The sequence below is a fragment of the Ovis aries genome, chromosome 14 (assembly GCF_016772045.2).
Source record: "Ovis aries strain OAR_USU_Benz2616 breed Rambouillet chromosome 14, ARS-UI_Ramb_v3.0, whole genome shotgun sequence".
Taxonomy (NCBI): domain Eukaryota; kingdom Metazoa; phylum Chordata; class Mammalia; order Artiodactyla; family Bovidae; genus Ovis; species Ovis aries.
In genome coordinates this window covers 46,507,633-46,520,822 of record NC_056067.1, presented here as the reverse complement: position 1 = coordinate 46,520,822, position 13,190 = coordinate 46,507,633, and the positions used below count along the sequence as shown (strand labels likewise).

The window sequence follows — 13,190 nt, the reverse complement described above, 5'->3', positions numbered from 1 at the left end:
CTGTCCGCATTGTGTATTACATTAGTTTATTTTCAGATGTTAAATGAGTATTGTTAAATCAGCATTCCTGGGATAAATCCCACTTGTAATGGTTTGTAACCCTTTACATATATATATATATATATATATATATTGTTTGTTTGTTTGTTTGTTTGCTTTTAACGAGCAGTTTCAAGTTCACAGCAAAGTTGAGAGGAAGGTACAGAGGTTCTCCATATACCTCTTTCCTCCACATGTGCATAGCCTCCCCCCTTATCAACATCCCCCATCAGAGTGGTACAGTTGTTACAATTGATGGTCCTATATTGACATATGATCACCCAATGTTCAATAGTTTACATTCAGACTCACTCTTGGTGTTGTACAATCTATGAATTTGGACAAATGTATGTACATGTATATATATGTGTGTGTATAAATATGGGTGCTTGCCTGGTAGCTCATTGATAAAGAGTGGGGTGTGTGTGTATGTGTGTGTGTGTGTGTGTATATATCTGCCTGCAATGCAGGAGACCAGGGTCTGATCCCTCGGTCCGAAAGATCTCCTGGAGAGGGGAATGGCAACCCACTCCAGTATTCTTGTCTGGAAAATTCCCTTGACAGAGGAGCCTGATGGGCTACAGTTTATGGGTCACCAAGGGTCGGAAATGACTGAGCAACTAACATATACACACACATATATACATGTATCCATCATTATAGTATCATACAGAATATTTTCACTGACCTAAAAATCCTCTGTGCTCTGTCTACTCATTTCTTTCCTCTCCTCCAATGCCTGGTATCCACTAATCTTTTTACTGTTTCTATTTATAGTTTTGTCTTTTCCAAAATGTCGTATAGTGGAATCATACCATAGATAGCCTTTTCAGCTCAGCTTCTTTCACTTAGTTACATGCATTTAAGTTTCCTCCATGTCTTTTCCTGGCTTGATAGCACATTTCTTTTTAGCAGAGTAATATTCCTTTATCTGGGTGTACCACCATTTATTTACCCATTTACCTTCTGTCTTCCCTACTGTTCCCATGTCCTCTTTCTTATTAGATCATACAACTGCTTGGACAGGTTCTGAGCCTGTGAATCATATCTGTGTCATCTCTGTCACAGCCCAGTACAAATCAGTGACAACTGTTTCCGGCATCCTGCAAAATAAATGATGAATTAATAAGTTTGCTGATTCAGTAATAACACATTCCTACAGGGTATTTCTATTATGGTATATCTTCTCCCACAGTATAAATACAAAATTAAGTATTTAGAAATTAGAAAACTGCATATATGGTATCTGATCCCTGGATACTATCTAAATGAGTTCTTGCATGTTTTGACCACAGTGTTTAGCTTTGATGACTTCAAATTGTGTTTTAACAGGAAACAGTGACATTTAAGGATGTGGCTGTGGACCTCACCCAGGAGGAATGGCAGCAAATGAAACCTGCTCAGCGGAACTTGTACCGTGATGTGATGCTGGAGAACTACAGCAACCTAGTCACAGTGGGTAAGGGGAGCTTTGCAGTCTTACACAGAATTCTGTTTTTGAAATATGTGAAGACTTCAACTTGCCATATGTCTTTAACTAGCATTTCCTTTCTTCATATGATTGTATGTGCTAGTCTTTAGAGTAAATGCTAATTATTTTGTGTCATTGTGAAAGTTCCTCCATCATCTTTCATAGGCCCTCCAGTCCCCAGGACTCAACCCAAGATCTGGATGGTTGTCTCCAGCATTAACATTCAGGTCCTTTGCTGTCTCTCAAAATAGGTTGTCAAGTCACCAAACCAGATGTGATCTTCAAGTTGGAGCAGGAAGAGGAGCCATGGGTGGTAGAAGAAGAAATGCTTGGGAGGCACTGTCCAGGTGAATAAGTGAAAAGGCAGGTCTGAATGAGAAAGCCACATAGCAGTTGTTCAGGAGGTCGATGCCATTTCACATTTTCCAAGATTTGCTTAAGTCTTCTAGAATGACAGAAGATATGAATGCCTTGAATTATGGTGACACTCCTAGATACTATTCTTCTTATGTTGCAGCTCTCTTCCTTTTTTCAAATTTTAAATACTAAAACTTCCTAGCTCATTTACAGCCTTACTTTCAGGATTAGTGTCCCTTTCTATGATCCTTAAGCTTTCTCATTCTTTTGTATTCACAGGTTTCCTTTTTTGTGTGTTCAATATTTGAGTTAAATTCCCTTTCATTTCTTTTCTTCTTTCTATTTTGAAAAGCTTCAGATTTGTTTTGTAACAATACTCACACTTTCTGTTGTACTTCACAACTCTCACAATCCAATATAGCTTTGAAAGTCTCTGACTTACAGTTTGTTACCTCCTCCTTGCTTATTCACACCTTTCATTCCTTTAATTTTTTTGAAATGTAATATATACACCCTTTGTTGAAAAATATTAACAATCCAAAAGGTAACATTAACAGGTGAGTCTCTCTCTTACCCTTCACATTCAGTCCCTTTCTTTTCCAAGTTAAGTACACTTTTTTTTTCAGAGTCATGCTGACTATTCTTGTTTATTTCACTATATGAATTTTATTTTTTAATTTATTCTTTGTTTATTGGTGTTTTTTATTTTCAGGTGGAACAGTTTATTAAAGGAATTAAGGAATTTTTTTTTTTTTTTTTGGTCTGTGCTGGGTCTTTGTTATTATGCGGGCTTTCCTCTAATTTCAGCAAACGGGCCTGCTTCTCTTCCTTGGTGTGCATGGGCTTCTCATTGTGGTGGCTTCTCTTGTTGCAGAGCACGGTCTCTAGGGCACTCAGGCTTCAGTAGCTGTGGTTCTTGGATTCTAGAGCACAGTCTCAATAGTTGTGACGCCGGGGTTTAGTTGCTCAAAGGCATGTGGGATTTTCTTAGCAGGTGGATCTTTACCAACTGAGCCATCAGGGAAGCCCCTTCACTGTATGAATTTTAGATTTAACTATCTATTTCCAGGGAAAAACCTGTTGGATTTTTTTGCTGGGAATGTGTCAGAAGTATAAATGAACTTTCAGTGAGCTGACATCCTTATACTGTCAAGGTTTTCTATCCAAGATCATGTTCTCTGTCTTTGTTCGGATCTGCCTCTTTTGTACCCTTCAGAAATGCTTTCCAAGGTTTCCTTTATACCTTTTGTAAATTTCTTACCAAGTTTATACCTAAGTAATAGACAAGAGAAAACAAGCAGTGCTAACGGAATTGGAAAGGATCCTGTAAACCATCTTTATTTACAGATGATAAGATGATATCCCTTAAAACATAAGAGAATCAACTTCAACAAACTTAGAGAGAATTCAGTGATATGGTAAGGTATCAAATTAACAAGTAAAAATCAGTTGTTTTCATGTATACTTGAACAACCAGGTAGAAGATATAAGGAAAAGGAAACCACATTAATAGTTGTAACAATATAGATAAAATACTATTCTGGACATGGGCATAAAACAATAAAAAAAAAAAAAAACAAAGTCCTGTCTTCAGGGAGCTTATAATTTAATGGGACCTAGAGTTCCTGAGATTTTGAAATTAAGAAAATATCTTTTTTTAAAAAAACCTTTTATTTAGTTGATAGTTGGCTATGTATAAAATTCTTAGGCCACACTGTCTTCTCTAGAGGTTTTTGTAGACAGTTCCCTGAAGACTTTAGATAGTCCTCTACTTCTTCTTGGACTTGAATGTTGCTTGGAGAAATCTGAAGCCTGATTGTTTTCCTTCATACATGACTTGATTTGTTTGTCTGGATGCCCATAGGTTTGTTTTTCTTTAAAGCTTTAGAACTTTATGAGGCTTATTGATCAGTCAGTATCAGTTTTTCCTTTCAGCTTTTGTATTCATATATTTTGGTTCTTGTAGTGTCATATAGACCTGAATACCTGTCATTCCTCATCCTTGAATAAGGATTTTTTCTGCTGGACCCATTGTTTACTGAAGAAGTGTTGGAGATTGTCCAGAAAAATACTCTGAGCTAGTAGGAAGCCTCTGTTGCTTGTATCGACTTCCTTTGTCATACAGAGTTTTGTGTTAAGAGTTGGTTTGCCCTTTACTACTTCTGAATCAGAGATTATCAGTTGCATGCTTTCTCTAACATTCAGTTTCTCTTCTACCTTCCTGTGTCAATATCCTGCTTATATGAGAATAATAGCTATTTGCATCTCCGCAGATATTTGCATCTATTTAGTTCTATCTTTCCTACCTTTTGACAGGGCCAGAACAAGATGATTATGTTCCACCAGGCAGACTTAACACATCCAGATTCCATTGTTGTAAAAAATGACTCATTCATTCTGTCCACAGGGTGTGCCTTCTGTTTTGGAGAACTCTGTTCACCATGCTTTCTCTCTGAGACAAGAAATAACAGCCACTGTTTCTTTCCTACCTATTTCTGTTTATCCTCTGACTTTCCTTATACTTTGGAATTGCAGTTTAGCTGCCTTTTAGTATAATTGAACACATATTTCTTTTTTCTGTTTATTCTTCATGTTTGCAGAGAGGAGAGAAGATAGAGATGTTTAATTCCACCATGTTGAAACAGGAAAGTCTCTTCTGTATTTGATCCTAGGGATCACCCTTCTTGGAAATGTCTTCTTTACTCTTCTCTAAAGGATTCTGATTTCTCCTTCATTTGTTTCTTTTTTCTTATTTCCTTATGGACTGTGTTTTATATAATTCCTCTTCTCCAGCCCTCAAGAACATTATTGAATAGTTCTAAATTACATATGACTCCTTTTTCCTTTATGTACCTTCATGATGTAGATGTGTTCCTGCCTTCAAATCAGTATGTAACTCCGGACTTTAAATTCATCCTCTTTTTTTTCAGCCCCACTTTTCTCCCTACCTAAATCCTCCATTGTGTGTGTGTGTGTGTGTGTGTGTGTGTGTGTGTGTGTGTGTGTATGTGTTTGTGCTGCATGGCATGCAGGATCTTAGTTCCCTAGCCAGGGATCAAACTTGCACCTCCTGCAATGGAAGTACAGAGTCTTAACCACTGAACTGCCAGGGAAGTCCCCCCACTTTAGCAAATTTCTGAAATGTTATCAATAGAGCAGTAGGAGAAATATTCAAAAGTAATAATTTTTGGTCCTCCATTTTAGAAGTTTGGAAAGTTGATGAACAGATCAAGAAGCAACAGGAAACCCTTGTGAGGAATGTCACATCCATCTCCAAGAAAACTCTGATTAAGGAAAATGCCCTTGAATATAAAAATGTTGCAAAAGTATTTCCTCTGGACTCAGACATTGTTACTTCAAGACAAAAGTTCTTCGAATGTGACTCACTTGATAAGGATTTTGAACATAGTTTAGACTTACTTAGTTATGAGAAAGGCTTTATAAAAAAGAAAAGTTATGAATGTAATAAGTATGGGAAACCATTTTACCATTGTTCATCCCATGTCATAACCCCCTTTAAGTGTAATCAGTGTGGACAGGACTTTAGTCATAGATTTGACCTCATCAGACATGAGAGAAGTCATGCTGGAGAGAAACCCTATGAATGTAAGGAATGTGGAAAAGCTTTCAGTAGGAAGGAAAATCTTATTACACATCAAAAAATTCATACTGGGGAAAAACCATATAAGTGTAATGAATGTGGAAAAGCTTTCATTCAGATGTCAAACCTTATTAGACACCAGAGAATTCATACTGGAGAGAAACCTTATGCATGTAAGGATTGTTGGAAGGCCTTCAGCCAGAAATCAAATCTCATTGAACATGAGAGAATTCATACTGGAGAAAAACCCTATGAATGTAAGGAATGTGGAAAAGCCTTCAGCCAGAAGCAAAATCTTATTGAACACGAGAAAATTCATACTGGTGAGAAACCTTATGCATGTAATGAATGTGGTAGAGCTTTTTCTCGGATGTCATCTGTTAATCTACATATGAGAAGTCACACAGGGGAGAAACCCTATAAATGTAATAAATGTGGAAAAGCCTTCTCCCAATGCTCAGTATTTATTATACATATGAGAAGTCATACAGGTGAGAAACCCTATGTATGTAGTGAATGTGGAAAAGCATTCTCTCAAAGTTCATCCCTTACTGTACACATGAGAAATCATACAGCTGAGAAACCTTATGAATGTAATGAATGTGGAAAAGCCTTCAGCCGGAAAGAAAATCTCATTACACATCAGAAAATTCATACTGGAGAAAAACCTTATGAATGTAATGAATGTGGGAAAGCTTTTATTCAGATGTCAAACCTCATTCGACACCAGAGAATTCATACTGGTGAAAAACCCTATGCATGTACAGTATGTGGAAAAGCCTTTAGTCAGAAATCAAATCTCACAGAACATGAAAAAATTCATACTGGAGAGAAACCCTATCATTGTAATCAATGTGGAAAAGCTTTCAGTCAGAGACAAAACCTCCTTGAACATGAAAAAATTCATACTGGAGAGAAACCATTTAAATGTAATGAGTGCGGTAAAGCTTTTTCTCGAATCTCATCCCTTACTCTTCATGTTAGAAGTCATACAGGGGAGAAACCGTATGAATGTAATAAATGTGGAAAAGCCTTCTCTCAATGCTCATTACTTATTATACATATGAGAATTCACACTGGTGAGAAACCCTATGAATGTAATGAATGTGGAAAAGCATTCTCTCAAAGAGCATCCCTTTCTATACATAAGAGAGGTCATACAGGTGAGAAACGCCGAGTGTACTAAATGAATAAGACTTTCTTTTAAACTCAATCCAAGCTTTACTTAACTTTAAAATATCTTGGCATAATCTCAAGAAATGAACAAGATTCTTATGAAAAAATTGTAAAGCTTTATTGAAGGGCAAAAGATTGGAGTAAAGGAGAGAATGTAGATGGAAAAACGCAATATTATAAAATGTCTGTTCTTCCCAACTTAATCTATAGACCTGCTAGAGTTCCAAACATCTAACAGGAATTTTCTAGGATCTTTATAAAATGATTCTAAACCTCATAAATAAAAGTCTATGGATTGCTGAGATAATATTGAAAAAGAACAGAGAGGACAGACCTTCTACCATATACTATATGTATAGCGAAGTTATGGTCATTTAATAGTGTGTAATATTAGTACATTAATAGGTAGATAGAAAAGTTTTACAGAATAGAATGCCTAGAAATAAACCCGTGAATATATGCGAAGTTGTTGTGTATTAGGCATGACATCATAAATCAGTAGGAGGAACAGCCTAGTCAATAAAAATAGTTGGAGTACTTGAATCTCCATACTGGGGAAAATAAAATTAATACAACCTTACAACATATAAAGTAACAGAATTCCAGAGGATTTGAACACTGAAATGTGAACAGCCAAACTCTGAACTTCTTGGAAGGAAATAACAGGATGCTGTCTGTGACTTTGAGGCAGGGAAACATTTTTTAAAAGGACCCTGTAGTTTCTCTTCTGGATACGCATCCTAAAGAAATTCACAACTATGCATAAGAAATATATATATCTGATAGAAAACAACCTATATATTGAAGGGCTAATGAATAAAATGTGATATTAAAATAATGGAATAGTATACAGCAGTTAAACGTAATGAACTTGGTCTGTATTGTGTAACATGGGTTGTTATCTAAAATAATGTTGAGTGGAAAAAAATTAAGATCTAGATGAAGCATACTGTAAAATAACATTCATGTAAATTGGAGTGAAATCATTCACAAAGAATAGAACTATGTTTTTATTACTGAAATATGTATGTAAAACTATTTTAAATGGATTAAAAAACACATTAAATTATTGATAGTGTTGTCTCTGGCAGGAGATTAGGATTCAGGGTGTTGATCGAAGGGGGCTTTTAGCTTTACTTGTAATTTTTATGCCTTAAAAAGAGATGAATAGCATATAAAATGAATCTTAAAAGTTAATGATACATGATGGTGATAATGGATGTCTTAATATTGTTTTTGTACTTCACAGAATTTATGGGTTAGGGGATGACAATGCATAGAGGAAAGTGTTATAATAGATTCATGTGCTCTATCAGATGCTAAACTGTTTTGTCAAAAATATTTCCAAAAAATTAGTAATTAAAAGTGATAATCCTGTTTACTATTTAATATGAAATTAGCATGTCTCATCAGTCTTATGCTTTTTTTCACATTCTTTATTTAGGACTTAATTTTCAACCAATTATATCTTAGATTCAAGAAGCATGTAATTATTTGTTAAAAATTTGAAAATCAGAGGGCAATGTGACAAATCAAATGTGATTTTTATTTAGAATTTTAGGGTATCATGATCTAATGATCCCTACTCTCTCAGTGTGTCTTGTTTTATTTGACGATTTGTTGAATTCATAACTAATGAGTTGGTAATATGATTAGAGTCATTATGGAGAGAAAAAAATCTTGAGAAACTAACTCTACAATATTAGTCTTCTTACTCTGTACATTTCCATACAACCAGCATAAACATTATTATAATCATTAATTATTATAATATTTTGAAACAAGAAAACCTTTTATTTTCTTGAGATAGCCTTAAGCAATTATAAAATTGCTTCACTCTTAACCTACAGGTCATTTTATTTCTTCTACAACCTTTGATTTATGTACCTATCTAGTTTTGGTTGAAAGCAGTATGTGGTCTAAGACCCTGAGCAGTAATAACAGTTCCTCTGAAAGGATCTCATTCTCTGTTAAACAATAAGTGAATCAGCCCTTCAGGTGTTTTTTTTTATTGTACCATCTCTGCAGTATTACTTGATGTACAGAATACCATTAGTGTCTTTTTAAAAAGGTGATTATGATTGGGAATGTTGTTCAAAAGAAATCTTTAGCTTTGAATGTTTGAATGTCAGTTGCATTTATTGGAAGCTATTTTTACAAAATTAAATCATTCTTAGACTATGAAGTACAAGCATAACTAAGCTCAGTTTTACTTAGTCATTTTTGAAGACTGACAGTGACTTAGAATTATAAATAGCAGGCACTGATATTTATGAAATCAGCACTTTCACAAAACGTAAATATCTAAATGTGTTGTCACTTCATAATCTCTTCTTTCATGTTTTTTGTGGTAAGTACAATTTTGCAAGCACACTTTTTTGTAGACTTTTTAAAAAGTACTTTTCAGAGTTCATGTTTTACACACACAACAAAATCTGTGTAAATATTTTTAGTTGCAAAATTTTGGGGGGGATCTAAACTCATTTTTCACTCTGATTCTCTTCTTCATGCTTCTTTATTTGGCTCATATCTCACTTTTTTTCTGTCCCATTCTTTACATAGCTTTGGAGTCAACAGAAATTTTTAAAATTTCCCTTACACTCATAACAACCACCTTAGGTGCCTTTTTAGCCTGTCCCACTAAGAGTGGCTGTGCTGATTGGGTGAGGTATAGTGCCTGAGAGTAAACCTGAATCTCAAGTCTAGGAAGGGTGTTTTACTGTATGTCAACAAGAAGATGATCTTGTCTCTGTTAATTAATTTTTTTCCTATCCTGAAGAGTAGAAATAAGGTCTAAGTGACTGAGGTAACATATTTAAAAAATCAATCAAATCACAATAAATCCCTCTCCACTTGGATACACATGAACTGTTACTGCCTAATAATTTCGATTCTAGATTTCAGACTTAATTTGAAGTTTGCTGATATGAAAGATAAGGAAAAGAGAGATAAAGGAAAACTACGCTTTTGTGGAGATCACCAGCTGGATGGTCACCAGTTACTAAAAATGCAGCAGACTAAGGAGAAACGTTTGGGAATAAAGATAGGAGGATGGAATTGAGTCATATTGTGGACATTCTTTTACCTGTAATTTGCCAGAGGCAGATCTTGAGATGAGAATTCCTACACAAGTGAACAGTATGAAAAGGCAAAATGATAGAATACCAAAAAAGGAACTCCCCAGGTCAGTAGGTGCCCAATATGCTACTGGAGATCAGTGGAGAAATAACTCCAGAAAGAATGAAGGAATAGAGCCAAAGCAAAAACAATACCCAGCTGTGGATGTGACTGGTGATGGAAGCAAGGTCTGATGCTGTAAAGAGCAATATTGCATAGGAACCTGGAATGTCAGGTCCATGAATCAAGGCAAATTGGAAGTGGTCAAACGAGATGGCAAGGGTGAACATCAACATTCTAGGAATCAGCAAACTAAAATGGACTGGAATGGGTGAATTTAACTCAGATGACCATTATATCTACTACTGCAGGCAGGAGTCCCTCAGAAGAAATGGAGTAGCCATCATGGTCAACAAAAGAGTCCAAAATGCAGTACTTGGATGCAATCTCAAAACGACAAAATGATCTCTGTTCGTCTCCAAGGCAAACCATTCAATATCACAGTTATCCAAGTCTATGCCCCAACCAGTAACACTGAAGAAACTGAAGTTGAACGCTTTTATGAAGACCCACAAGACCTTTTAGAACTAACACCCAAAAAAGATGTCCTTTTCATTATAGGGGACTGGCATGCAAAAGTAGGAAGTCAAGAAACACCTTTAGTAACAGGCAAATTTGGCCTTGGAATGCGGAATGAAGCAGGGCAAAGACTAATAGAGTTTTGCCAAGAAAATGCACTGGTCATAGCAAACACCCTCTTCCAACAACACAAGAGAAGACTCTACACATGGACATCACCAGATGGTCAACACTGAAATCAGACTGATTATATTCTTGGCAGCCAAAGATGGAGAAGCTCTATACAGTCAACAAAAATAAGACCAGGAGCTGACTGTGGCTCAGATCATGAACTCATTATTACCAAATTCAGACTTAAATTGAAGAAAACCGGGAAAACCGCTAGACCATTCAGGTATGACCTAAATCAAATCCCTTATGATTATACAGTGGAAGTGAGAAATAGATTTAAGGGCCTAGATCTGATAGATAGAGTGCCTGATGAACTATGGAATGAGGTTCGTGACATTGTACAGGAGACAGGGATCAAGACCATCCCCATGGAAAAGAAATGCAAAAAAGCAAAATGGCTATCTGGGGAGGCCTTACAAATGGCTGTGAAAAGAAGAGAGGCAAAAAGCAAAGGAGAAAAGGAAAGATATAAGCGTCTGAATGCAGAGTTCCAAAGAATAGCAAGAAGAGATAAGAAAGCCTTCTTCAGTGATCAATGCAAAGACATAGAGGAAAAGAACAGAATGGGAAAGACTAGAGATCTCTTCAGGAAAATTAGAGATACCAAGGGAATATTTCATGCAAGGATGGGCTTGATAAAGGACAAAATGGTATGGATCTAACAGAAGCAGAAGATAATAAGAAGAGGTGGCAAGAATACACGGAAGAACTGTACAAAAAAGATCTTCACGACCAAGATAATCATGATGATGTGATCACTAATCTAGAGCCAGACATCTTGGAAAGTGAAGTCAAGTGGGCCTTAGAAAGCATCACTACAAACAAAGCTAGTGGAGGTGATGGAATTCCAGTTGAGCTGTTTCAGATCCTGAAAGATGATGCTGTGAAAGTGCTGCACTCAATATGCCAGCAAATTTGGAAAACTGAGCAGTGGCCACAGGACTGGAAAAGGTCAGTTTTCATTCCAATTCGAAAGAAAGGCAATGCAAACGAATGCTCAAACTACTGCATAATTGCACTCATCTCACATGCTAGTAAAGTAATGCTCAAAATTCTCCAAGCCAGGCTTCAGCAATACGTGAACCATGAACTTCCTGATGTTCAAGCTGGTTTTAGAAAAGGCAGAGGAACCAGAGATCAAATTGCCAACATCCGCTGGATCATGGAAAAGCAAGAGAGTTCTAGAAAAACATCTATTTCTGCTTTATTGACTATGCCAAAGCCTTTGACTGTGTGGATCACAATAAACTGTGGAAAATTCTGAAAGAGATGGGAATTCCAGACCACCTAACCTGCCTCTTGAGAAATCTGTATGCAGGTCAGGAAGCAACAGTTAGAACTGGACATGGAACAACAGACTGGTTCCAAATAGGAAAAGGAGTACGTCAAGGCTGTATATTGTCACTCTGCTTATTTAACTTCTATGCAGAGTACATCATGAGAAACGCTGGACTGGAAGAAACACAAGCTGGAATCAAGATTGCCAGGAGAAATATCAATGACCTCAGATATGCAGATGACACCACCCTTATGGCAGAAAGTGAAGAGGAACTAAAAGCCTCTTGATGAAAGTGAAAGAGGAGAGTGAAAAAGTTGGCCTAAAGCTCAACATTCAGAAAACGAAGATCATGGCATCTTGTCCCATCACTTCATGGGAAATAGATGGGGAAACAGTGGAAACAGTGTCAGACTTTATTTTGGGGGGCTCCAAAATCACTGCAGATGGTGACTGCAGCCATGAAATTAAAAGACGCTTACTCCTTGGAAGAAAAGTTATGACCAACCTAGATAGTATATTCAAAAGCAGAGACATTACTTTGCCGACTAAGGTCCGTCTAGTCAAGGCTATGGTTTTTCCAGTGGTCATGTATGGATGTGAGAGTTGGACTGTGGAGAAGGCTGAGCACCGAAGAATTGATGCTTTTGACCTGTGGTGTTGGAGAAGACTCTTGAGAGTCCCTTGGACTGCCAGGAGATCCAACCAGTCCATTCTGAAGGAGATCAACCCTGGGATTTCTTTGGAAGGAATGATGCTAAAGCTGAAACTCCAGTACTTTGGCCACCTCATGAGAAGAACTGACTCATTGGAAAAGACTCTGATGCTGGGAGGGATTGGGGGCAGGAGGAGAAGGGGATGACAGAGGATGAGATGGCTGGATGGCATCACTGACTCGATGGACGTGAGTCTGAGTGAACTCCGGGAGATGGTGATGGACAGGGAGGCCTAGCGTGCTGCAATTCATGGGGTCGCAAAGAGTCGGACATGACTGAGTGACTGAACTGAACTGAACACAAGTGATTTATTAAGGAAGTGCTCCTAGAAAGAGTGGTAAAGGCATGAAGGAAGTGGGACTGGAAAGAAGTTAAGGGCATCATCTCCAGCTGTAGTCCTGCCATCTGTCATTTCAGCCAGATCACTAAGGAAATTCTAGAATGTAAGCTCTGCCTTATACTCCCCTCTATCTGTGCTAAAACTGCTGAAAATCTTTGCTGACAACTCACTACTGAGTTCCTCTGTAAGAATTGTCCTTGGATGAAGAGAGCTGCATCATGCATGGCTACACTGCCTCCCCAAGGGGAATTTAGAGCAACAACAAAGAGCCATCCGAGTCCTAGCACTCCCTGAGAGTTTGTAACCCTGTCACAGTTCAACTTCACCTTCCACCCAATTCTGCTTCA

The 13,190-nt window shown here is 37.1% G+C and overlaps 1 protein-coding gene across 1 annotated transcript in view; it reads left to right on the top strand.

Moving 5' to 3' along the window:
• ZNF568 (zinc finger protein 568) overlaps window positions 1-13,190 on the top strand; it is a 70,258-nt gene that overhangs the window by 15,848 nt on the left and 41,220 nt on the right. The window contains 4 exon segments of the mRNA XM_012190289.5: window positions 1,372-1,498; window positions 1,762-1,857; window positions 5,072-6,645; window positions 9,695-9,731. Coding sequence (XP_012045679.3) covers window positions 1,372-1,498; window positions 1,762-1,857; window positions 5,072-6,645; window positions 9,695-9,731 — 1,834 coding nt within the window.